This window comes from Brassica napus, chromosome C8 (genome assembly GCF_020379485.1).
Source record: "Brassica napus cultivar Da-Ae chromosome C8, Da-Ae, whole genome shotgun sequence".
Taxonomy (NCBI): domain Eukaryota; kingdom Viridiplantae; phylum Streptophyta; class Magnoliopsida; order Brassicales; family Brassicaceae; genus Brassica; species Brassica napus.
In genome coordinates this window covers 22,776,226-22,800,035 of record NC_063451.1, presented here as the reverse complement: position 1 = coordinate 22,800,035, position 23,810 = coordinate 22,776,226, and the positions used below count along the sequence as shown (strand labels likewise).

Here is a 23,810-nt window from a genome sequence, read left to right as displayed (position 1 = left end):
TATGTTATATTTTTTGTTTTTTTATTCCCTTTATAATTTCATTTACTTTTATTTCAATTTCTAACATATATAAAAGAAAATAATAATCAAATTAAATTATATATAAAATAATCTATTTTTTAACATTCATTTTCTATATATATATATATATTAATATCTATAAAAAATGTGAAAATGGACATTTAGATAATAAAGTTATAAACTATATGTGGACATGTATATCAAAGTTGGACACTGACACTAAAACATTAACATCTATACTTTCACCAAGTTTGGTCTATAGTAATTACATATGTTGACATAGTTATGAAATACAAGACCAAGTGAAAGTAGATACACCACGTTTTGGAGTCTGGATAGGAGGTGTTGAGCTGCATCATCCATGGACTCTTAATGGGTGGGAACAAGATTGATGTTTAGGACATTGTTGTTGTGGACCACATCATAGACTCTTGATGCGGTCATGTAGTCAAAATATCTTGCTGCATCATCCATAGATTCTTTGTTGTGGTCATGTCAAGTTTGGCCCAAAAATTCATCTAGTCATATAATCAAAGTATCGATGCAGAACACTTGTTGTGGGAGACCAAAAAATATAATTAAAGAAATGCTTTAATTAAAGTCAAGCACTTTTACTTTCAGATCTCTGATAGGATATACAAAGAAGAAGTGTTCAACATTTAGATCTCAGAGATTTTGATATGAAGAAAAGAAGTGATATTGGAATCTGTAAATGTCAAAATTGAGCTCTTTGTAAGAAAAGGAATGAAGCTAACCTTCACACCACGAGAGCTTGTCATCTTCTTTTCCACAACGAAGGTCGGACCTGCTCGTCTCCGCGTCATCTCCACACCGGAGCTTGGATCTGCTGGCCATCCTGTCATCCTCTCCACAACGGAGCTCGGACTTGCTCGCCGTCGCGTCGTCCTCTCCACACCGGAGCTCTCGGATCTGCTCGTCATCTCTCCCATCCACAAAATCTCAGAGATTCGATTCAATTGGAAAAATTACAACATAAACAAGAAAAACAAGAAAAACATAAAAAAAAGTTAAGGATTTCAAAAACTCTTGAAAGTCAAAGAGAGTTAAGGAATTCAAAATATAAACCTTCAATGTCGATCTGCGGTGAAGAAGGTTGACTATGGAGGCTCTCTTTCTTCTTCGACATCGATTTCACCATGGTTTCTCGAAACTGAACGAGGTTCAGGGATAGAGGATGAAAGGGGGTCATCGTAATCAGGGTTTGAGAAACTAAGAAAGTGATTTCAAATTTTTTTGTCTCAAAATATGAGAGATAAGGGATGAGATGTGATTGGACAGATTGTTGTTTTAGTTAGGAAAAGTTTAGTTACGAAAGAAAGAATGTTGAAGAGAAACAAAATTGGGGGTATAAGAGACAATCAACATAGAGAAAGTGTGCCTCCAACAACATGTGTTTGATTGTGTAAATCAAAAGTGGAAATCTTATATAAACTATTAAAACCGGAGTACATTTAGTACTTTTAGTACTTGACCCTGATTTTTCCTAAAAAATTACAATAGAATGCCATTGACATTATACAATGTCGTTTTATAACGTATTAAACCAGCTACTTAGATTGACATGCGTAAGAAATATCTTTAATAGCGTTTCATCTTCTCTCGAGAAATTTCTAGATCCATATAGAGTTTCAGCGGCCGGTGGTTCTTACTCTGTCGGTCGCCACCCCTTTTGTATTTTGCTCTTGTGATTCAGCTCGGATCTATCTTCGGCTTCGATTGTAAATCCCGGTTTATCGGACTCTTTTCTCTTTTAATTCTATGTATGTTATCTTATTCTCATTTGCTATGTTCTAAAAGATTAAGCCGAAAGATGAGATGTCTCTATTTCAACGGTTGCTTGCTCCCTCTCTCAAGCGAGTGTAATTCCTTGCTCGGTCAAAAGATGAATTATCGAGCTTAGGTTATCCTTGGGTGAAGGATCGAGATGATGTTGATTCAGAGCTTTTGTCGTGTTCAGATCATGTTTATGAAGAGTACTGTGCGACTTTCAATAGGGGTTATAATCACCGGTGAGATTTATGCTTCTCAAATTTCTTTTGGTCATCACTAGCAAGGAGATATAGTCTGGTACAATTAGAACAAAAGAAATCCTGGAGTTTTTATGAAAAGAGATTTACAGCTACTACAAATTTCTCCGGAGAAGAAGGACCTAGCAGGAAGATTTGTTCGGAGATGGCGAGGAAGAGTTGCAGCGGTGAATTCCAGATTTTTCTTTACAGACCACAAAATGGTTACCCGTAGATCGCACTTTCTTTTGAACCTTATTTTAAGTGTGTACTAGATCTCTACCACTGGATCGCGCGATTTTTTGTTTTTATTTATTTTTATATAAATATTTTGTTTTCAATTCTAAATTGGTATATATTATAATATATATATGTCCATCAATTTTTAAAACATAATAAATTTACTGTATATTTTTTTCATTAAATAGATTATTTCAAACTTTCACATGTATTTGTATCTTCTTCTATATATATATATTTTTTTAGATTATTATTTTATTATTAAAATCGTAACCATATATATAAAGATTAGTAAAATATTGATTTATTGTCATATTCAAAGATATTGTAACATTTCACAAATTTAGAAAGTTTTTAAAAAATTAAACCTTTCGCTTCATAGATTTATATTATCGAGTAAATAATTAAACATTTAGCTTTTATTTAATTTTAAAAATAAAATATATAGTTTAAAATTTGTTTCATTGGTTTAAGGTAGTAAAGATTAATCATTGTTAGATATATGATTTTTTGTTATTTAAAAAAATATCTTTATAATTTTAAAAGTTAACATCGACAAATATTTAAATATTTAGCATACGGATGTATAGTATTACAACATTAAATTATATCTATTTAATTTATATTATCTATAAATCTAATGAATCATCTATTGTTTAAATCCAATTATTGATAGCCCAATAAAAATTTTGGGATAAAAATTTCTGGTAGACCCAAAATTTAAATAATAAGATTAGAGATTAAATGTAACTTGACTTTATAGAAATACGTCCATTAAGTCTATTTTTAAAAAATATTACACATAAATCAAGGTTGTGATTTTTGTTTTAATATATAAGATTTGATGTGCAATTCCAACTAAATCTCCCGTCAATAAAATATGTTTTCACGTTCCATAAATAAATTTATGCATTTATTTGTTATAACTGATTCAATGTATTAGAATGTAAATATAGTATCACCAGTAACGATGAATTTCCGTATTTGACAATTGTTGATCTACTATCTTATGCAAAATCTAGAAAATGATTTAGTATATTACTATATTTTGAGCTAATTATTTGACTTAGATATTTTGAATGAACAAAATGACATAAAAATATTTGGATATTTTAAAGTTGTTAAGTCGAAAAAATAGAAAATTTGTTAAAATGTTATTTTTTACATTTTAATTAATTATAATACATATTTTAGATTCACCAAATGTTGATATGTGAAAGTTTGAAAATATATAGAACCATTTTTCTACCTAAACAGATAATCCATGAAGAGTATATGGTTTTTTTTTTTTGCATAAAAGGCTGAAGAGTATATGGTTTCGTAAATGATAACATTTTCGAAGCACCAAGTACATGATGCCATTATCAGAATCATCGCCTTTACCATTTGAAGTCGTGTAGATATTTATTTTGTAACACCAAGCTTCAAAGAATTATTAATATAGACACAGTGAAGCAATAAATATTTATTTTGTGAGTCTGTTTCATGCAGGTATCTTTTGCTGAATGAAAAGTTTGTATCAGCAGAAAGAGAACGAAAGAATATACGTGTTGAAAAACGTACTTATAAACTTTGGTTATATATAATAGAAATAATTAATAATGAGTAGGTAGATTTTTCGACTCATGGTAACAGTATTAGTGTAGACATATAGTCAGAGAAATATATGGTAAGATCTTAATAGTCAGAGACTAGGTGATAATCCGCGCCCTGCGTGGAGCGAGTAGATCTAAAAGTATTATAACTTTTAATATGTAAACATAATAAAAATTAAAGTCATAGTAAGAAAAACATATGTAAGAAAGTACGTGTTATAGCTAAAAATTTTAGTATCTCAATATAAATTTATATGCGATGGACTTTAAAATTAAATTGTATATTTGTTTGCATAAAGGTAAATTATAAGTATAATATTAAATGAAACATAAGCAATAGTCTAATAAAATATAAAAGGAACAATGTATCAGAAAACAAAAGAAAATGAAAAATAGAGACAAAATAACTGCTGTCAATAATGTCTTCAAAAGTCTTCGTTTGCAATCCTATTATGAGCAATAGCAAAGAGATCATCTTGAGAAATTAAAAACATTATTTAACAAAATATGTGAATGCATGTATTACATCAATCGTAAAACATTAATTTCTGGAACACCAGTGGGGTCGAAGACAATTTTGGAAAACCCATCAATGTTAGTAACCTTCTTAAGTCGGCTTTATTATGAAAGATGAAAAATATTAGCAAGATATACATATAATATCAGCTCCAAAAGATTTATTATATACAATAAATACAATAGATTACTTTATCCCCAATTAATTTGCCAACACTGTAAAACACATAACACTATGTCTGCATCTATATAATTCCATAAATCATTGAAAACATGAGCAAGTGCACCATAAGCGACACACTTAATGACGACGTTACTGTAAAAAAAAAGGGATCAAATCATGTGATACTATACAAGTTCTGGTCACGCAAACTTTATTTCACAAATATTCTCCGATCGATTAAGGTAAGTATTTCAATTCTTCGAATTTTGTTTCATTGAATACGTTAACATTCTCATTTTTCTTTTCTATAATATATTCGATCCCGTGATTAATTCAATTGTGTTTCCTTTTAAATTTGAAGCATTAAGTTTTGGGAATAAAAAAGGGATTTTCGATGACTTGAATCTAAAAGATCATAAAACGATTTGAAGCTCATATTAGTTTTTCAAAACATTATGATAAACATGGTTTACTTGTTGCAAGATTAGATATGAACAGCAATACATGTTATGATATTTTATTACAAATCGGCATATTAAGATAAAATAACCAATTCAAACCGTAAAGAACTTAGTTGTATGAAGTTTAAAGAATCAATTATTTACTCAAGCGTAAATGACTTAAAACACACATATATTTTATTGCCTTATTTAAATGAACCACTTCCAAGTTTTCGAACAAACAATAAAGTCTCTTTTTGAATGGTAATAATATGTTGCCTTAGTTAAATCCCCATTTTTAAAAAAAAAATCCGAGTGTAATGTTGATCGAAAATCTTATAGTATAATGTAATGACCAGTGGCATTTGTTTGTAATTATTCTTGTTGAGAAAGGGCTTTTAAAAAAATAAGGTGAGAGTGCATGTGGTGATGACATCTAGGAAATGACACACATGTAATAAACACATGAAGCCAAGGTTATTTTTTATCAATGCTCCTCAAATAATAAAAAAAGGGATAATTAGAGAAATATAAGGTGAGACCAAAAAATAGTTAAGTCTAATGAAAGGATCCAACAACTTTTCATAGGTAGATTTTTCAAAACTCCTTCCCTTTTAATAGTATAGATGTGGTTTAATTGAACCAAATGGTAACAAAACCAATTTCAAAACTTTTATGAAAATTTTATTGACAAAAAAAATTAACAGACTTAAACCGGCGAAATTAATTTGACAAACATAACCAAATTCTTACAAAACCGACAAAACATAAGTATATTAAACCGCTATCGATGATATTTTTTTAAAAGATATTATAGTTAGCATCTTTAGAATATATTGGTGCACTAAATTGGAAAGAGAGATAACTTCGTATTTTTTACCATTCAGAAAATTTACATATTTTTACGCTAGCATCATAACTAATACGATATCAATCATGAAACTACGAAGTTACCATGGAAAGTGTCAAAATTCTATATATTGTGTCCAATATTAATTATATGTAACACAATTATGTATTTAAATTTACCTTAGGTCTTATAAAATTCAATTTTTATAATAATATTATTATTAAATATACGTAGATATAAGGAATTCTATATATAAATATGCTAAATAATGTTAATATATTATATTTTTAATTTTTATTGATTCTTAAGAATAGAAAATTAATGTATGTAGTTTTCAAATTTAAAATGTACTTAAATAATTTCTTAAAATATTTCATTTTATATATTATGGGTGTTTTCGATTTTGTTATTTCATAAATTTTGTGTGAAAAGTTTGTGAAATTTGTTGGTATGTATTACCAACTGATAAAAAATTAAATTACATATAAAAATAAATGAAATAAGCTATATTTTGTAATAGATTTACATTATATAAAAATCAAAATGTATACGATATATTTAAATAGTTATTGCAAAATAAAAACTAGACATATATAAATTAATTAAATATATGTGGAGACAACCAAAAATGTAATTATACAAAAAGTGAATTACATATGATATCGTTATGATTGTTGAATATCCAAAAATGTTATTATGCATAAGGGTTGGGATAAAACTTGGATTCGGGAATCCGAAGTTCACACAAAATTCGGTCCAAAAAGTAGTATCGAATCCAAACCGAAACTGTTTAAATATTTGAAGGGATTCAAAATTTTGATATCTATAAAAAGACTAATGATCAAACCAAAATATTACGGGTATCCGAATATATCTAAATCATATTTATATATTTAACTATGTTTAGATTTAATATCTAAAATATATAAAATATTTTAAAATTGTTCAAAATACTTAAAAATATATACAAATAGTCAAAAATATGGTTGAATTCTTCAAACTCAACAATCCGAAATCCGAATAGACCGAACCAAATCTAAATGGGCATCCAAACCCGAATGGATACCAACATCGTAGAAATACTTTTGAAAAATATAAACAATCATATTTGATTTATAAAAAATAAAGCAAACACCCGCGCGGACACGCATGTCAAAATTTAGTGGGGCTTATTGGATTAGGGATTTCATAAAATTTTAGGTTTTTGCCAAATTCTCCCTTATTGGATTAGGTATTTATAAAAAAAATTACAAATCCTCCTTTATTGGATGTATCATTTATAAAAACTCTTTTAAATCACCCTTTATTGGAAAATATGGATTTCATCAATGAGATTCATCAAAAGTTATTTTGGATTATTAAAAACTATCATTTACCCTTCAAATCCAATAGAATAAAATACCATCTAAAGAGATGGAATTTAAGAAGAAAAAAAAGATTATTTCATATTTACTACGATCTCCACGAGATCTTTGCGCCATATCAAAACTATCGGAGCTTGTAGCCACAACATCGTCCACAAAAAGGTCTGAAAATGAAGATGGCGTTGAAGGCACGGAAGAGTTATAAACAAATTGAGCGTTGGTTTCGACTGATGGGGACATAGACTGAGAGGGGGAGGTCACAACATCCAGCTGTATATCTTCTTCTAACATGGCTAGATTAGCAAATCTGTTTGATCCTTTTGCATCACTTAACTGTAAGCAACTATCTCGGAGGCCATCTACACTGGATTTACATTTCAAATCCACCACAGGGGTAGACAGTGGTAGTTTGCAGCAGCAAAGACTAAAGGAGCAGAAGAAGTAGGTGAAACAGAAGTTGATGTAGTGATGTTCCCAATGAAACCAGAATCCGTGTTAAATTGTGTAGTTTCCGGAACACATACCATATCAGATAGAGAATCGCTAATAGATGTGGAATTATCTGCTGGTGAGCTTATAGGAGGGACAGAATCAGTTTCCATTGAGTCAGAATGAGTTATTTGGAGGGTTGAGACATTTGCATCAGTGTTGTATGCAGTAGCTTCAGATGGTACATGGAAACATACCTCTTCAGCTAACAAACCTTACTTCTCTTGCCGTCTTCAACATCTCCTAAAACAATATATCAGGCAAAAGATGTTGACGTAAAGTAGTTGCTATTGAACAGGAACGTATCAGAAGTTTGCGATCTGAAGAAGCGGCCATGCTCCGCCTTCAAGAGCTATAGCTGGTAGAAAATCTGTCTTGAGTCCTTCTTTAACTTGAGATGTGTTCTTGCCCGTAGCTTATCCCATTATGTGAAGAATATAAGTAGATCTATGGGGCCAAATATAAGACCATCCATTGCCACTTTGGCTGCCACTGTGCCACAAAACGTGTTGACTTCGGTACATATCAAAGCTTTTATATCAAGGCCTCCGTACCTGCGATACCGCAAGTATAACAGTTTTGCTGGATTAGGTGAGATGCAAACATGAGCATTTATAGCTAAATGATTATGAAAGAAGCAGGAAAGAAACCAGAAGTGGCCAACATTACCAACAAAACCAAGTCCAAACATGCTTGTGATAGCTACTCGCTTCCAGTTGAGCTTGAAATCTGCATCTTTATTTGTGTCCTGTTATATGGAAACATAGATTAGCAATATATTAACAGATCTACTCATCCGGCAACCTATATATATGTCAATACTTTAGCCACAAAATCAGAGCAATATATAACAACCGTAAATATATATTTTTCCACTACCAACCTATATCCATAGACCTTAGATACAAATAGGAATAGAAGGTTGTGGCCGAATTTATTATTAAAATATTTTAGAAATATCTTACCAACTCCTACCAAAGTTTCCTTTTAAATCTCCATCAAAATCCTTGAATTCAACAAAACCCTCCATCAAAATCATAGAATTCAACAAAACCCTCTAAATCTTAAAATCTTGAAAACCTTCTCAAACCCCTAATTCAATAAGCCCCCCTTAGTGTGTCTTAAAGGGTAAAAAATTCTACTAAAGGGGCAATCAGAATGAAAGACTCTGCCTGAGTCAGCAGGTTTTTTTAACTACTTTACAACGGCTCGCGTAAAAACCCTAAGGGCAACATTATCGGGGTATGATAGAGGAAGTCGTTAGGCTTTATTTGATTTTATCTAAATAAAAATTGTATAATATCGCTGGGACGGACGCGGTTTGTCGTTGGCTAACATATTTTTTTTTTTGTCCTTAGGTGATACGTGTCGGCAAGGGAATGGTGGAAGCGTTTTGGTTTGGGCAAAACCGAAAAGAATCGAGAATCAACTTTTCACTTCTTTCTCTTTCTCTCTCGCGGTGATCGAATATGCGATAGAGCTCTCATCAACGGCGCATCTCCTTCCCACCGTCGGATCTCCCCCCGATTCGATAACAGAACCACAGATCTCCTCCCGAGCGTCTCCTCTAGACGGTTTGCTTGTGGAGCATCTCTTCTGGACGCATCTCCTCCCGAGCGTCTCCTCAAGACGGATCTCCTCTCGATCGTCTCCTCCCGACCTTTATCGCTGCGAATCGAAGGTGAAAGGGTGATTTTAGGGATTTGCATGTATTTATACTTTGAATCATTTGCTTGATTTTCTATAGATTTAGGGATTTCGTATTTATATTTTCGTCTCTTTAGTCTTTGATGATAAATGATTCATTTGTATTTTGTGATGTTATCGTGTAGATTTAGGGATTATGATGTAGATTGTGTACGTGAGGTGAGATGAGTTTATCGATTCAGTAGACGTGTAATGTGTTCTTCGCATCTGGTAAATGTGTTCTGTTATAGACGTGTAGCGATTCAGTAGATTGTGTATTGTGTAATTATTTGTTGTTTAACTCTTGAAACTGAGAAGTGTGTTCTTATGTTTCCGAGTTTATTAGGTGAGGTGAGGTTCGATCACGAGGATTGTATTAGCAAGGAGATCAAAGAGAAACAACCATTTCCTCCACACTTGAAGGTAAACTTATTTCTCTTCAGCTACCAAGTAATGTAGTTTGTACAATAGTTAAAGGCGTCTAGTTTGTTTGCAAGGCCACACTTTCTTGGTAGTGTCGAGTCTGTTTTGATTGTGACTATAGTGTCGAGTCTGTTTTGATTGTGACCAAAGTGTCTAGTTTGTTTGCAAAGCTAGTTTGGAAAGTAGTTAATGCACTTGTAGATAGGTAATTATGGTTGTGTAATATACAATAACTGAGATGTACTTTTGTAGTTAGGTCATTATGGGAGTTTTAATTATCATTTTCAACTATTTAACCCTTCTTTCACGAGTTTATCTCCATCATCTTCGTTATCTTTTTTCTCTTGTATAACTCTGTCACATTCCTTCTTCTATCTTCTTTATTCTCTCACATTCCTTCTTCTATCTTCTTTATTCTCTCACATTCCTTCTTCTATATGGATCCAAAGAATCCGTATAGCCAGTCTGTTGGTTATACGGGCCTTCTTTACAGTCAACACGAAAGTGTTAATGATGGGAACTCTCCTTATGAGAGTTTTCCTTCTGGATCTTCACAGATCCCTCAATTCAGTTCTCAACAGTCTGTTGCTCCAACTCCACCCACAGATCCACCCATGGAGCGTGGGAGGAGACATAAATGGACCCCGGTCGAGGACGAGATGCTGATAAGTGCTTGGTTAAATACCTCTAAGGACGAAGTGCTTGGTTAAATACCTCTAAGGACGCTATAGTCGGCAATAACCAAAAATCAGGTACTTTCTGGAAACGTGTAGGAGATTTGTTCTTCGCAGCTCTTTGTGGTGGAGATTGTGTTGAAAGTAGCCAGCATCTCCACTATAAACAGAGGTGGCACAAAATCAGTAATGACACATCAAAGTTTTGTGGTGCATATGCGGCTGCAAAGAGACAGATATCCAGTGGTGAACATGAGAACGATGTACTCAAGGTGGCCCATGACATTTTCTTCGCGGATCAGGGGTCCAAATTCACACTGGAGCATGCGTGGTGTGTGTTGAGGTATGAGCAGAAATGGCTCAACCTCAACAGCACTAAAGCTTCTGATAGTTCTAAGAGGAAAACCGTTGAATCAGATTCCCAAACTGAAACCACAGGTGTTGGTGAAGAAGAGATACGCCCTGAAGGTGTAAAGGCTGCAAAAGCTAAACGTAATGGGAGTGGGAAGTCTGTTGATTACTATACAACGGTACTTGAACTGAGGAAGGTAGATTTGGATAGGAAAGAAAAGCTCCAGAAGCTTGCCATCTTAGACACACTCCTGGCCAGAACGCAACCACTCAGTGAGGCTGAGGAAGCAGCCAAAAACAAGCTCCTCGCCGAGTATATTTAGAGAAATATCTGCTACAACCTTTGTGTGTTTTCTGTCAGTTTGTTTTGTCTGTTTGGTTATTAAATCTAGGTTGGTTATTATGTTTTAAATGTGTACGGTTTCTATGTTTACTTGCTTGTACTAAACCCTTTATCAATTAATCTACGTTGTCAAATGTCTCATCCTTTGAATGTTTACTTCATTGTATGTATGTTTACTTGCTTGTTAACATGTTTACTTGATTGTATTTGTGTACATGTCTAATTCTTATCTTGTATTTTTTTTTGCAGTTTTCGGATTACACATGGGTCTTCACAGCTATTCACAACCTTCACAGGATGAGACATTTGGTGGGGCTGAGTCGGACAGTGACTACAACGAAGTAGAGTCTCTCATTCAGCAAGACCAAGCGCAGTTAGACCAAGCTCTCATTCAGCGAAACCAAGCTCTCATTCAGCAAGACCAAGCTCAGGCGTTTGTGTATCCTCCGCAGCCGGAGGTTGAATTCGGATTTCCACAGATATGCTACTGTGGGAGTGAACCGAAGATAGCTACGTCTCGCATCGAACCAGGTCGCAGATACTACACATGTACAAATGCAAACGATGGAGAGTGTCATGTGTAGAAATGGTGGGACGAGGCTGTAATGGAGGAGATGCGCGCCAGGGACAGATACACACTTCAGTTAGCCGAGAAGGTAGATTCTCTGACCTTCTGCAGTCACCATGATACTGAGCAGAAGCTCGTTAGGTTAGAGAACATGGCGTGTGAGTTGTCCAATAATAAATCTAAGTCTACCTTTGATTACTTAGTTGCGGGTATGATTTTGGTCTTAATTTTCATAGGTCTCATCCTTGTATTTCTCTATTGGCTTTGATTATGGTTATGTGTTTCTGAGAGACAATGTCGCCAATATGCATGTTTGTAATGACTTTCTTTGTAAACAATATGCATGTTCATCACCAACTTGCCGTTTTAAGTATGTGTTGTTGTTGCATTTTAAGGTCGAGTATTTAATATTGGTAAGCATATTTGAGAAATATTCAATTCAAGCATTTTCATCACCAATATGCATGTTTAAAATTCAGAAGAAGTGTACCTAAAAAGTAGTTGAAAGGTTCACATGTTGTGTACCTAAAAAGTTGTTGAAAGGTTCACATGTTTAAAATAACAACTCCTCTAACTTCATGAGCCTATAAATGTGACCAACATATTCTCGTTAAAATTACAACTCATCTACTTCCTTCTCATATTAAAAACATTGCCTTTTTTTTTCATTCAAAATGGCTTCATCTTCACATTATCATTATAACCAAAATGACGATGATGATGATCCATTTGAAAATATTTTACTAGATTTCTTACAAATCCCAGATATTATTCCTGTACCGAGAGAGCGAAAAAGACGTATCTTTATTGAGAGAGAGCGGGAAGAAGGCCAAGACCAGCTTTGGAATGATTATTTTAGCGATACTCCAACATTCCCACACAATGTTTTCCGGAGACGGTTTCGAATGAACAAGACACTGTTCTTGCGTATTGTGCATCGTCTCGAGCAAGAAGTGGATTATTTTAAACCATCACAAGATGCAACCGGTCGGTCTAGCCTAACCGCGCTCCAAAAATGTACCGCAGCAATTCGTCAGTTGGCGTATGGTGGTGGTGCTGATACCGTTGACGAATATGTCCGACTAGGTGAAACCACGGCAAGAAAATGTTTGCACCATTTTACCAACGGAATCATCCACTTGTTTGGCGATGAATACCTTAGACGTCCTACACCGGAGGATCTGCAAAGACTACTATATATAGGAGAACAACGTGGATTTCCAGGAATGGTTGGAAGCATCGACTGTATGCATTGGGAGTAGAAGAATTTCCCATCCGCTTGGAAAGGAATGTATTCACGAGGAACCGAAAAACCAACAATTGTGTTGGAGGCGGTGGCTGATTACGACCTTTGGATATGACATGCTTTTTTTGGAGCACCAGGTACGATGAACGATCTTAATATTCTTGATCGATCTCCAGTTTTTGATGACATTATTAACGGAATAGCACCAGAAGTTAACTTCTATGTTAATGGTCATACGTACCATTTGGCCTATTATCTCACTGATGAGATTTATCCTGACTGGGCGACTTTTATTCAATCTATCCGTCTACCACAAACTGAGAAACATTCATTATTTGCTAAGAAGCAAGAAGCTGTACGGAAAGATGTTGAACGTGCCTTTGGAGTTCTGCAAGCTAGATTTGCCGTCGTCAGAAATCCATCTAATTTATGGGATAAACACAAGATAGGAAATATTATGAGAGCATGTATCATTCTCCATAACATGATTGTGGAGGATGAACGGGCATCAAGGACACAATATGTGGTTCCTGGATTTCAAGAAAGTGATATGGAAAGATTTTCCGTCAATATGCCTTCGCCGGTCGGCAATACAATGGATCGTCGGACGAGCGTTCGCAATATACAAACCCATCATAATTTAAAATATGATTTGATTGAAAATATATGGGTAAAATTTGGACATCGTCCAGATAACATGTAATTTATAAGTTTTTATGAATTTAATAAAATATTTGTTTCCATTAAAATTTTTTTTTTTGTTGTAATTCTATTTTGCTTTCAATTTAATGTTAAACTTCTCTTTTATGTTTTATTTAAAATGTATCTTTTATATCTAATCACACATTAAAATAAATGTGTGAAAATATGCTAAGGACTTTTTTTATCCTACCAATAATCAACAAAATTAAAAAAATCCTTATGCATTTGTCCCTAACTAAAAAATAATACTAATTTATTCTAAGGACAAAATTTTGTCCAACCAATAATGTTGCCCTAAACCCATGTCTTATATTCTTCTCTCCGAGTCAGAACCAAGAACTAAACCCTAGAAAAATCTCATCTCACCATGGGTAAGGCCAAATATGACCGTCGTTTAGATAAGTACTACCGTCTCGCCAAGCAGCGCGGCTTCCGCTCCCGTGCCTCCTACAAGCTCATCCAAATCAACGCCAAACACTCTCTTCTCCACAAATCCCATGCCGTTCTCGATCTATGCGCCGCCCCCGGTGGTTGGATGCAAGTCGCCGTCGAGAAAGCTCCCTTCGGCAGCCTTGTTCTCGGGATCGATCTCGTTCCCATCATCCCCATGCGTGGCTGCGTCGCTATCCAGCAGGATATCACGCGGCCCGAGTGCAGGTCGAAGATTAAGCAAGTGATGGAGAAGCATGGTGTTAGGGCTTTTGATCTTGTTCTTCACGATGGGTCTCCTAATCTTGGTGGTGCTTGGTCTCAGGAACTTGTGAGTCAGAACGCTTTGGTTATCGATTCTGTGAAGTTGGCCACGGAGTTCTTAGCTCCTAGAGGAAACTTTATCACCAAGGTATCTGCTTTTGAAAGATGGTTTCTTGCGGCTCAAGTAATATGTTTTGACTGTTGTTATGCCTGTCTTGTGATGTTAGGTTTTCAGGTCTCGAGATTATCACTCTGTGCGCTTCTGTCTTCGGGAGGTACTGTCTTGCTTTATTAATCATGCGGATTTGTTTTTAATACTCTTTCTTCTGTTAATGGTTGTTTTTGTTTTTTGGTGAAGCTATTCGAGAAGGTTGAGGAGTTGAAGCCACCGGCTAGTCGTTCAACATCTTCAGAAACGTATCTTTTAGGTTTGAATTACAAAGCTCCTGCCAAGATTGATCCTCGTCATCTTGATTATAGACACCTTTTTAAAGAAACAGCAGAACCCACGAGAAAGGTAATTATTTTATTTTTTTCTTATTTAGTATTTGGGTCCCCCTGAAGTGTTTTGTAATAATTGTTATGTTTTGTAGGTTGTGGATGTGCTTGGAGGATCAAAACAGAAGAGAAACCGTGATGGGTAGGCAATGTAAACTAGCTATTTTTGTTTATTGGTATATTTGAACTTTTTATTAACTGTGGATTAGTATACAGGTATGAAGATGGAGAGTCCATTTTGAGAAAAGTTGCATCTGCTGCTGATTTCATCTGGTCTGAAAATCCTCTTGAGATTCTTGGCACAGTTACTTGTATATCCTTTGATGATCAAGCCTCTCTACCTTTAAAAGAACATGATTTGACTACAGAGGAGGTACTGTTCTCTCTAATTAGCCATACTAAACTAATCAAGGATTAATGACCAATACATGGTTGGTAACGTTTGTTTTCTTTTGGAGTCAGATTAAAATTCTATGCGACGATCTTCCTGTTTTGGGGAAGAATGACTTCAAACACATCCTAAAGTAAGAACTCCCTCGCTTGCTCCATCATGGAGCTTTTAAATCTTTGGAGTCTCACTTGCTTCATCTAAGTTATTCCAGTATAATGGTAGAGCTTTGATTCTAATCTTAGAGTTACTTAGCGCTCTATATTGGTTGGTTTAAGAATGTTCCCAGCATTTTAAGTTTTTACCAATGCTGTTCCGTAATATACTTTGAATTCTCAACCAGACACAGCATTTTGTGTAAAGTGGGTCAACTGGTGTACATGGATGTTAGAATTGGCTTAACTTATATCATATGTTGTCAACTATCCATGTGTGTGGAAATTATATTAATTTCATAATGGACACTAAATCCCCTTGTCTTGTAGATGGAGGATGCAAATTAGGAAAGCTCTGACTCCTGAAAAAAAGGAAGTGGCTAAAAAGGAGCCTGATGTGGGAAAGGAAGACGAGGAAAATGAGGATAATAGACTACTCAGTGAATTGGAAGAGCTCACTAACGCAGCAGACCGCAAGAAGAAACAGGCAAAGAAGCTTCTTGCAAAACGACGGGCCAAGGTTATTATTTTTAAACCTTTTGTTACATTCCAAATGGTCGTTTTCTCTGGTAAATGGTCAAGTGGACTTTCCAACTAGTTGCTTTCCCATCTATTACGGAGAAATTAAACTTGCTTTAGTCATGACAAGGTCGAATTAAGCAGGGCTTAGCCCATTTAAATTCACTTGCAAAACCAACTGATTAGAGTAATCATTTGATCATAGTACCAAAATAGATATTAGTATTCCGGAAGTCATGATTCACTTAATTAAGAGCACTTAATTTAGGTTGTGGCCAGTGGTCTTTAGTGATGGATCTTTTAGACCTCATCCTTATTTTTGCTTAATTCGATTTGATTTTGCTAGGATAAGACGAGGAAGGCGACAAATCCACAAATAGATGCACTTGAAGATGGTTACGTAGACCATGAACTGTTCTCTCTTGCTGCTATCAAGGTACTCTATTTTTGTTTCCAATCTCTGCGTTAATTTTTTTTTTTATGTCTGCACCAAAAGGAAGCTTGTATTGCTAGAGTTCAATTATTTAACATATGATTCTACTCCGAATTAGCGTGTAAAGACGTAAAGATCTTCATTTATTTATTCTTTACAGGGAAAGAAAGATCTAATGGCAGTTGACGAAGATGATAACGCCAACGCCAATGAAAGTGAGAACGAAGATCGTGGTGATGGAGCTTCAGATGACTCCAAAGACGGTGACATAGATTCTGATGAAGAGCGTCAGAGGTCATGCTGCCTGACTTATGCATTTTTTCTGTAGATTATAGAATGTTTTTTTCTTTCAAGATTGTCATACCTTGCCGAAGTTTGATTGGTAGTTATTTAATATTTACAGATACACTGAACAAATGGAAGAGATGTTTGACGAGGCATATGACCGTTATATGGCTAAGAAAGAAGGAAGCGCAAAGCAAAGGAAGCGAGCTAAGCAGACACACGTTGAGAAGCTTAAGGTACCATCATTGTTACTTTACCCTCATGTTCATGGATCCTACATATTTTTTTGGAACTTGCTATGTCTTTGCAGGAGGGTTATGGAGATGAGGAGATGAAACTCGATTATGATTCAGATATAAAGGAAGAGACGGACAAGGCAAACCCACTTGTGGTGCCACTGGATGATCGAGAGACCCAAACAAAGGAAGAAATCTCCAACCAGTGGTTCAGTCAGGATTTATTTGCTGAAGCCGTGGAAGAAGGAGACTTGGGTGAAGATGACAGTGATGACGTAATGTCTAAACAAAAGGCATCAAAAGCAAGCGTCTTGACTGGTCAGAGTTTACCCATCAGCTCCAAGAAGGAAGAAGATTTCGAGATAGTTCCTCCACCAGCCACTGATTCAGACTCGGACTCATCCTCTGAGGACGACGTTCATACAAAGGCCGAGATGTTGGCATGTGCCAAGAAAATGCTAAAGAAGAAGCAGAGGGAAGAGATGCTTGACGATACTTATAACAGACACATGCTTGCGGACGAAGGTTTACTACCTAAATGGTTTTTGGACGACGAGAAACACCACAGGCAACCGATGAAACCCATCACGAAAGAAGAAGCTAATGCAATGAAGGCTCAGTTCAGAGAAATCAACGCTCGTCCAGCCAAGAAAGTGGCGGAGGCCAAGGCACGGAAGAAGCGAGCGGCTGCGAAAAGATTTGAGAAGGTGAGGAAGAAGGCAAACGTAATATCCGACACGGCTGATATATCGAACCGTTCAAAGGACAAGATGATAGACAAGCTATACAAGAAAGCGGCAGAGACGAGGAAGGCTAAGAAAGAGCTGGTTGTGTCGAAGAAAGGAGTTGGGGTTAACGTTGGGAAAGGTCAGAAGAGAGTGGATAGGAGGATGAAGAGTGATGCTAGGCAACGCCGAGGAGGCAAGCCTGGTAGGAAGGGGATGAAGAGTGCCTCTGGTAAATCAGGCCAGAAAGGTAAAAAAACCGAGGGGTAAGAGACCCATCGGCGGCGGGTAAGTCCTCAGTGGACGAGAAGTAAGTTTTGTTCCGTTGTGTTTAGTCTGATTGATATTTATGCAATTCTTGACTACTGGTCTTTGTTTTTGTTTTGTTTTTTTTTTTTTTTTTTTTTTTTTTTTTTGACAACAACTACTGGTTTTTGTTCTTCAACTAATATCTATCTTGTTTTATTAATAGGTGGTAGTGGAAGTGCTTTCAATATGTAACATGGTTCTAAAATTCAAATCAGTATTATCTGAAACAATTTTTATAAATCCAAATTCTACAATTCAACTCAGTTTAAACTGTTTTGAATCGGTTTAAATCAATGTAAATCTATTAAATCAAGCAATAATATTAGTACAAATACATAAATTTGTCTAATTTTCTTTTATTTCGTATATATAATTTTAATAATTCATCAATATATTTTTATAATTAAAACTAAAACTATTAATATCTTATATAAATGTGAAATATATATAAACAAATCAATAATTTTAGGCTCCCGAGTTATCAACTTAACTATTTCTTGAGCATTGATATGTACCATTTGTTGGACCCAATTTTGGTTAATACCGAAATGGGCCACGATCCAAGGCATGGGCCGAGACAGGCCGAGGCCCACAACGAGATTCGAGCTCGAAACAAGAGTCGCGGAGGTCGCAGAGATCATATAACAAGAAGCTGAGATCACGGAACTGCCACATGAATCTTGGAGTCGACTTGCTATAAAGGAAGGAGAAGAAACATGGAAGATGACACGTTGAAAACCCTAGAGAGAGCTACACATTCACATCGATCTTATTGTCTTCCCACTTTTAGATTCTTCCTTTATCGATCTCCTTTGTATCACTCGGTCTAGTTCATATCATTGTATTCGATCCCAGTTATCAATAAAATCTATTTTCGCCTACCGAAAACTATTTAAACATCGTTGTGTTCTAAAGATATTGTTGCCTACATCATTTGTCTTCCCTAGATCAACTCCGATCACTATCAAATACTTTGTGTAGAATTTAGGTTCTACATTTTGGCGCCGACTGTGGGGAAGATAAACGAAAAACATATTTGCTAAGAAATCGATCTAAGTTTCCTAAGCGCGACTATGGATCCCAACCAAACATCAGGAACCACTCCGTCGGGAATCAACGACATCGATCCTATCAGATCCAACTCGCCAGCCGGAGTAACCCCAGTTGGATGAACGGGAACCGCTGATGCGACCGGAACGGCCCCAACGCAACGAATCCCTCCGATCGGGACTTCGAGTCAAGATCAACGTCCTCCGATCAACCAGACAACAATTCCGGAACGAGCTGGAGCTCGAGTTTGGAACCGTCCCGGAGACAGACCACCCTCTGACGATTCGACTCGATCCTAATCTAGACCGATTTCGCCGATTCCTCTAGCCCAAACTCGAGGAGAACTGACCGAACTACGAGGACAGATGACAACTCTAATCGACGAGATCCAAAGTCAAAGGATCACCAATCAAGCCCTTGTTAACAGGCTGGATCAAGCCGAAAAGGAACTCGCAGAATATCGAGCTGCAAACGTTCGAGAAAGAAACCGAACACCCCTCGATTCATTAAGGACGACGTCCAACGTACAAAGTATAGGACTGTTCGACACTCCAGAAATCCCAAGCGCCCGATCTGGACGATACACGGGAGAAAATTCGCAACGACCCCCACCGCAAGGCATCGCCCACCGAAGTTTAAGCTACAGTGGATTGGACGAAATCGAATCCGAACTCCAACGACCACAAAGCACCCCGATCCAATTCCATAATGGATCAACAGAGAGGCAAGGAGAGCCAAGGACGCGAATTTAACCTCCGAACCATTCCACCCCCGAGAATCGAACTCCATCCGCAACGAGGACCTTCCATCAGGCAGGGCTCGACAACCTAGCGGAATAAACTCGGAGACACGATCCCCGCGGTCCCATCAATATCGACCCCCAAAGGAAAGGTATGAGAACCCCGAGTGAAAACGGAACCTTCCAGAATTATATTGAAAGGAACGACGCCGAGCTCAAAAGAATACACGCGATCGTACACATGGCAACAAGCTCTGCTCCCGACATCGACATGGCCATCGAGGAAACAAGAAGGACCCCATTTACAAACAGAATCGCCAGTGTACGCCGGAAGCACGGACCCAAAAGCCCATGTACGAGCCTTCCGTCTAGCGATATCAAGGGCACACCTCACCGACGACGAAAAAGAAGCAGGGTACTGCCGTTTCTTCGCCAAAAACCTCACTGGAGCCGCACTAGAATGGTTCGTCGGACTAGAAGAAAACTCTATCGACAACTTCACCCAGTTGGTGTCCACGTTCCTAAAACAATACTCAGTCTTCATAGAGACCAAAGTTACCGAGGCAGACCTTTGGAATCTCAAACAAGCACCTTTCGAACCTTTAAGAACATACATAAACAAGTTCTGAGAGATCAAGGCCAAGATTTCGCACTCAAACGAGGTCGTCGCCCTAGCAGCATTAAAGAATGGCCTTTGTTTCTCATCCAAATTTAGGGAAGAACTGGCAGTTCGAACACCTGTGTCATTGGACGACGCCCTACACCGAGCTTCATACTTCGCCACCCACGAAGAAGAGGTCGCAGCATTAAAAGAACAGTATAGAGCAAACAAGAATAATGCAATCAAAAAGCCGGCGAAACCACCAAGGGGCAACACTCCTACTCAATAAATAACTTGCAGCAGAAATCATTGACATACGACCTCAGCAAATACTGCCCCTTCCACGACTGCAAAGGCCACTCGACCGAGGAATGCCGAGCCGCACTTCGCAATCAAAACAAAAATAAGAAAACTAACGAAGAAGCCGGAGAAGAAGAGGAGGAGCCAGTGCACCCGAAATCCACCCGAAAAACCAAAGTCCCAACGAACAAAAGAGGAAGAGAGATCGAGCAGGAGTCACCGAGCTCCCCACCCCCGGCTCCGAAGAAAAGAGTCGATATGATTTCATGGGGGCAGAACAACAAAACAACCGACGAAATCAAGAGCCAAACCGAGGGGAAAATCTGGTTTGAGATCTCAGTGGCGATTCGCACATTAGAAAAATCCGACGAAGACACTCTCCCTCCCCAGGTCGCGAAGTACAACCAAAACACAAGAACTCCTAGCGCAAAATTGCCCAACTCCAAGAGAAAGAATAAAGTGACCAAAATTCGCGAGCTTCTGGAGAAACCGATTCAGAAAAAAAGACAGAGTGCAGACTTTCAACTGCAATCTATCTGGGGGGCAGAGACATTACCGACCAGCACCGACTAAGAGGTGGAATTTCCAGAAGCACAATGAGGAAAAAAACGGATTGACTTCATTTACGGAGGCTCCAAGTTCTGCAACTCAGTCAACTCAATCAAAGCATACCAACGGAGAGCAGAAAACAGCGTAGGTATTAGAGAACCCTTGATAGGTCCTGATCACGAAATCACCTTCAACGAAAACGAAACCGCAGACCTCGATAAACCACATGACGACGCTCTCGTGATACGAATCGATGTCAGTGGCTGCGAACTATCCCGAATAATGATCGACACCGGAAGCTCGGCCGACGTCCTCTTCTACGAAGCGTTTAAGAAAATGGGATTCACCAAAGCACTCCTAAAACAAGAACGAACCCGCCCCCCTCATCGGCTTCGCAGGAGAGACAACTTACTCTATCGGATCGATTGAGCTCGCGGTAACATCTGGAGAAGTCAGAAAAATCGTAGAATTCATCGTGATAGACCGTCCAGCTCCATTTAACGCAATCCTCGACAGACCTTGGCTATACAGCATGAAGGCAGTTCCTTCGACATATCATCAATGCTTGAAATTTCCAACGTCAAAAGGAGTCGAAACTATCAGAGGAAGCCATAAAAACTCCATGACATGCTACCTCGCAAGCTTTAAAGACATCGAACAACAACTTTAATCACACAACCAAAATTAAACGACAAACGTACCTACGTACACGAGCAATCGAACAACCGACCCTTTCCTTGGGGAAACAATCGAACTACGTTATGACTTGATCGCTCGACGAGGGTATGTAGGCAACTCACGACACGAGTTCAGTCTCCTCCCACCCACAGAACTCAAGGTGGGCACACTGCAACACCCGAGGAACAGCAGCTTAACAATATCAAAAATTGTTTTCTTTCATAAATATGTAACGAAACAGAATCCAACATCTTAACGAATACAGTCCTTAGACGTTCGAACACAATTGTTTTCTCGTATCAGAAAATCGCATAACTTCACAGTTGACCAAAAACCAGGACCCTGATCAAGTCCTCGGTTGCAGGCGACTCTGCCAACAAGCGCAGCAAAACTAATTAACAAAATCTTTTGTTACATCAAAAGTGTCGATAAAGATATTTACAACAAATCGACACATGCCCCCAAAAGATCGGCCTTGCACGAAACATAAAGTGGCGACAAATAAATCGGGACCCACGATCACTTCTTTATTAAAAAAAAAAAGAAGCAAAAACAAAAGAAAAATCCCTAAATCTATTCTTCGATGCCAAATTCACCATCCTCAAACCGGTCATCCGAGCACTTCGCCGCGCCATCCTTCGCAAGAGAAACCTTAGCGAAGAAATTTTCTGGCAGATCCTCCGAAATCAGGGGTAAATCGAGCTTCCCGATTGAGAAATCCGAGGTCGCCATCACATCGACTTCAGATCCGAGCTCGACCTCCTTTGATTGGAGCCACAACAACTCGTCTGAAGCCAGGAGGTTGTTGTTCATGATCTCCTTCAAGAGATCTATGTTGGACATGACTTCCCGAAGACGAGCCTCACAATCAGTCACCGCCTTTTTATTTTCCCATTTTTCCTTCAGAGAAGCCAGCACTTCCAGGTAGCTGTCCGCCATAACCCTATTGGCATCATAGATCGCACGACGAAGGTCATCAGCGAACTTGTTGGTAGAAGATTCAACCTTCGCCTCCAAAATGGAAACTCACTCGAGGGCCGATCTCCTTTCATTACTCACAACCCGCAAACAAGCTTCGAGCATAGCAGCCTGATTCCCCAGCTTCTCGGCGACAACAAGCTGGGCAGCATTGGCACGCTTCCGATCTTGAGCCATCTTAAGACCGAGCTTTAGCTCGCGAACAACCTTCTTTATTTCGTTAAGTTCGTCAGAACGCAGAACATCCTGTAAGCGTTTTTCAAAAGTCGCCGCGAACTCATTGTTAGCCTCCATAGCCTGAAACACGGCAGATCAATACAGACAAAACGAACCAAAAATTCAACAAGGATCATATTTCAAAAGAACCACCTTAGCATGGGCCACGACCATCTTTACATAGGCTTCGCACTCCGTCATATTACGCAGAGAAGGAAGCGGACATCCAGCAGGCTTGAAGTGCCTCACCAAATGAGAAACACTATCTGGATCTTCAGTAATAGGGCAATCCTTGGAGTGCGAGAATTGCCAATGAAACGGCTTGGCAACAGCCGTATCATTCAGGACAATGAGACGACGGTCCGAACCATTTGTCTTAGCCTTCTTCGAAGGACGATCACGCCCATTCGACTTAACACGAGCAACAGATGTTTCACCTTCGGGATCTTTGATCCCTTGGGATGAAGACCGCGGAAGTCGGGTCTCCTCGCGCAGAACCTCTGTAAGCTCATCGCTCACATCTCCAGATCGAATACGTTCCACATTGGCAACATCAGTTCGAGTTCGCATCCTGTCAGAATCACGAGAGTTAGATCTTCTCGAAGTCATGTCTATTAGCAAGGAAAAACGAGACTGAATGAAATACTACGAAAAATCTCAGAACAGAGCTGAAAGCTTTATAAAGACCGAGACCTCGCAATATCCCAACAACTCGAACAAAAGAATCTCGAAAACTAGGGAAACTGGGATATTTCAAAAC

The 23,810-nt window shown here is 37.6% G+C and overlaps 3 protein-coding genes across 6 annotated transcripts; 2 read left to right on the top strand and 1 right to left on the bottom strand.

Annotated features, from left to right (window-relative positions):
* Nucleotides 1-181: 181 nt before the first annotated feature.
* Nucleotides 182-2,261, bottom strand: LOC106417641. 4 transcript variants are annotated; one of them, XR_007327567.1, is made up of 3 exons: nucleotides 1,108-2,230; nucleotides 777-951; nucleotides 182-539 (listed from the first exon to the last, which is right to left on the bottom strand). XR_007327567.1 is itself a non-coding variant. In XM_048765815.1 (3 exons), the coding sequence occupies exons 1-3, from the start codon at nucleotides 1,229-1,231 to the stop codon at nucleotides 391-393; spliced, it is 420 nt and encodes a 139-aa protein (XP_048621772.1). In that variant the 5' UTR covers nucleotides 1,232-2,261; the 3' UTR covers nucleotides 182-390. The 4 variants fall into 4 exon arrangements, 3 of the variants coding, with proteins under 3 accessions (XP_048621772.1, XP_048621773.1, XP_048621774.1); XM_048765815.1 differs by having other exon boundaries at nucleotides 182-500; nucleotides 777-962; nucleotides 1,108-2,261; XM_048765816.1 differs by having other exon boundaries at nucleotides 182-482; nucleotides 777-962; nucleotides 1,108-2,258.
* Nucleotides 2,262-10,251: 7,990 nt separating this feature from the next.
* On the top strand, nucleotides 10,252-11,162 carry LOC125591912 (glutathione S-transferase T3-like). Its single transcript, XM_048766833.1, has 2 exons — nucleotides 10,252-10,519; nucleotides 10,567-11,162. Exons 1-2 carry the CDS (start codon nucleotides 10,252-10,254, stop codon nucleotides 11,160-11,162), a joined length of 864 nt encoding a protein of 287 aa, XP_048622790.1.
* Nucleotides 11,163-12,799: 1,637 nt separating this feature from the next.
* On the top strand, nucleotides 12,800-18,060 carry LOC106417881 (pre-rRNA 2'-O-ribose RNA methyltransferase). The gene is made up of 11 exons (XM_013858605.3): nucleotides 12,800-14,539; nucleotides 14,619-14,666; nucleotides 14,750-14,908; nucleotides 14,985-15,031; nucleotides 15,106-15,262; nucleotides 15,352-15,413; nucleotides 15,763-15,952; nucleotides 16,298-16,387; nucleotides 16,545-16,678; nucleotides 16,788-16,905; nucleotides 16,980-18,060. Exons 1-11 carry the CDS (start codon nucleotides 14,066-14,068, stop codon nucleotides 17,898-17,900), a joined length of 2,400 nt encoding a protein of 799 aa, XP_013714059.2. The 5' UTR covers nucleotides 12,800-14,065; the 3' UTR covers nucleotides 17,901-18,060.
* The last annotated feature ends 5,750 nt before the right edge of the window (nucleotides 18,061-23,810 follow it).

What these genes read in the sequence shown, in the direction of transcription:
- LOC106417641 (XM_048765815.1), bottom strand. Translation starts at nt 1,231, where the DNA reads ATGACCCCCTTTCATCCTCTATCCCTGAACCTCGTTCAGTTTCGAGAA. An exon ending in ACCGCAGATCGACATTGAAG is followed by an intron (nt 963 to 1,107) that starts GTTTATATTTTG and finishes TGGATGGGAGAG; the next exon opens with ATGACGAGCAGATCCGAGAG. An exon ending in CAAGCTCTCGTGGTGTGAAG is followed by an intron (nt 501 to 776) that starts GTTAGCTTCATT and finishes ACCACAACAAAG; the next exon opens with AATCTATGGATGATGCAGCA.
- LOC125591912 (XM_048766833.1), top strand. Translation starts at nt 10,252, where the DNA reads ATGGATCCAAAGAATCCGTATAGCCAGTCTGTTGGTTATACGGGCCTT. An exon ending in CTCTAAGGACGAAGTGCTTG is followed by an intron (nt 10,520 to 10,566) that starts GTTAAATACCTC and finishes ACCAAAAATCAG; the next exon opens with GTACTTTCTGGAAACGTGTA.
- LOC106417881 (XM_013858605.3), top strand. Translation starts at nt 14,066, where the DNA reads ATGGGTAAGGCCAAATATGACCGTCGTTTAGATAAGTACTACCGTCTC. An exon ending in CAGAAGAGAAACCGTGATGG is followed by an intron (nt 15,032 to 15,105) that starts GTAGGCAATGTA and finishes ATTAGTATACAG; the next exon opens with GTATGAAGATGGAGAGTCCA. An exon ending in GACTTCAAACACATCCTAAA is followed by an intron (nt 15,414 to 15,762) that starts GTAAGAACTCCC and finishes CTTGTCTTGTAG; the next exon opens with ATGGAGGATGCAAATTAGGA.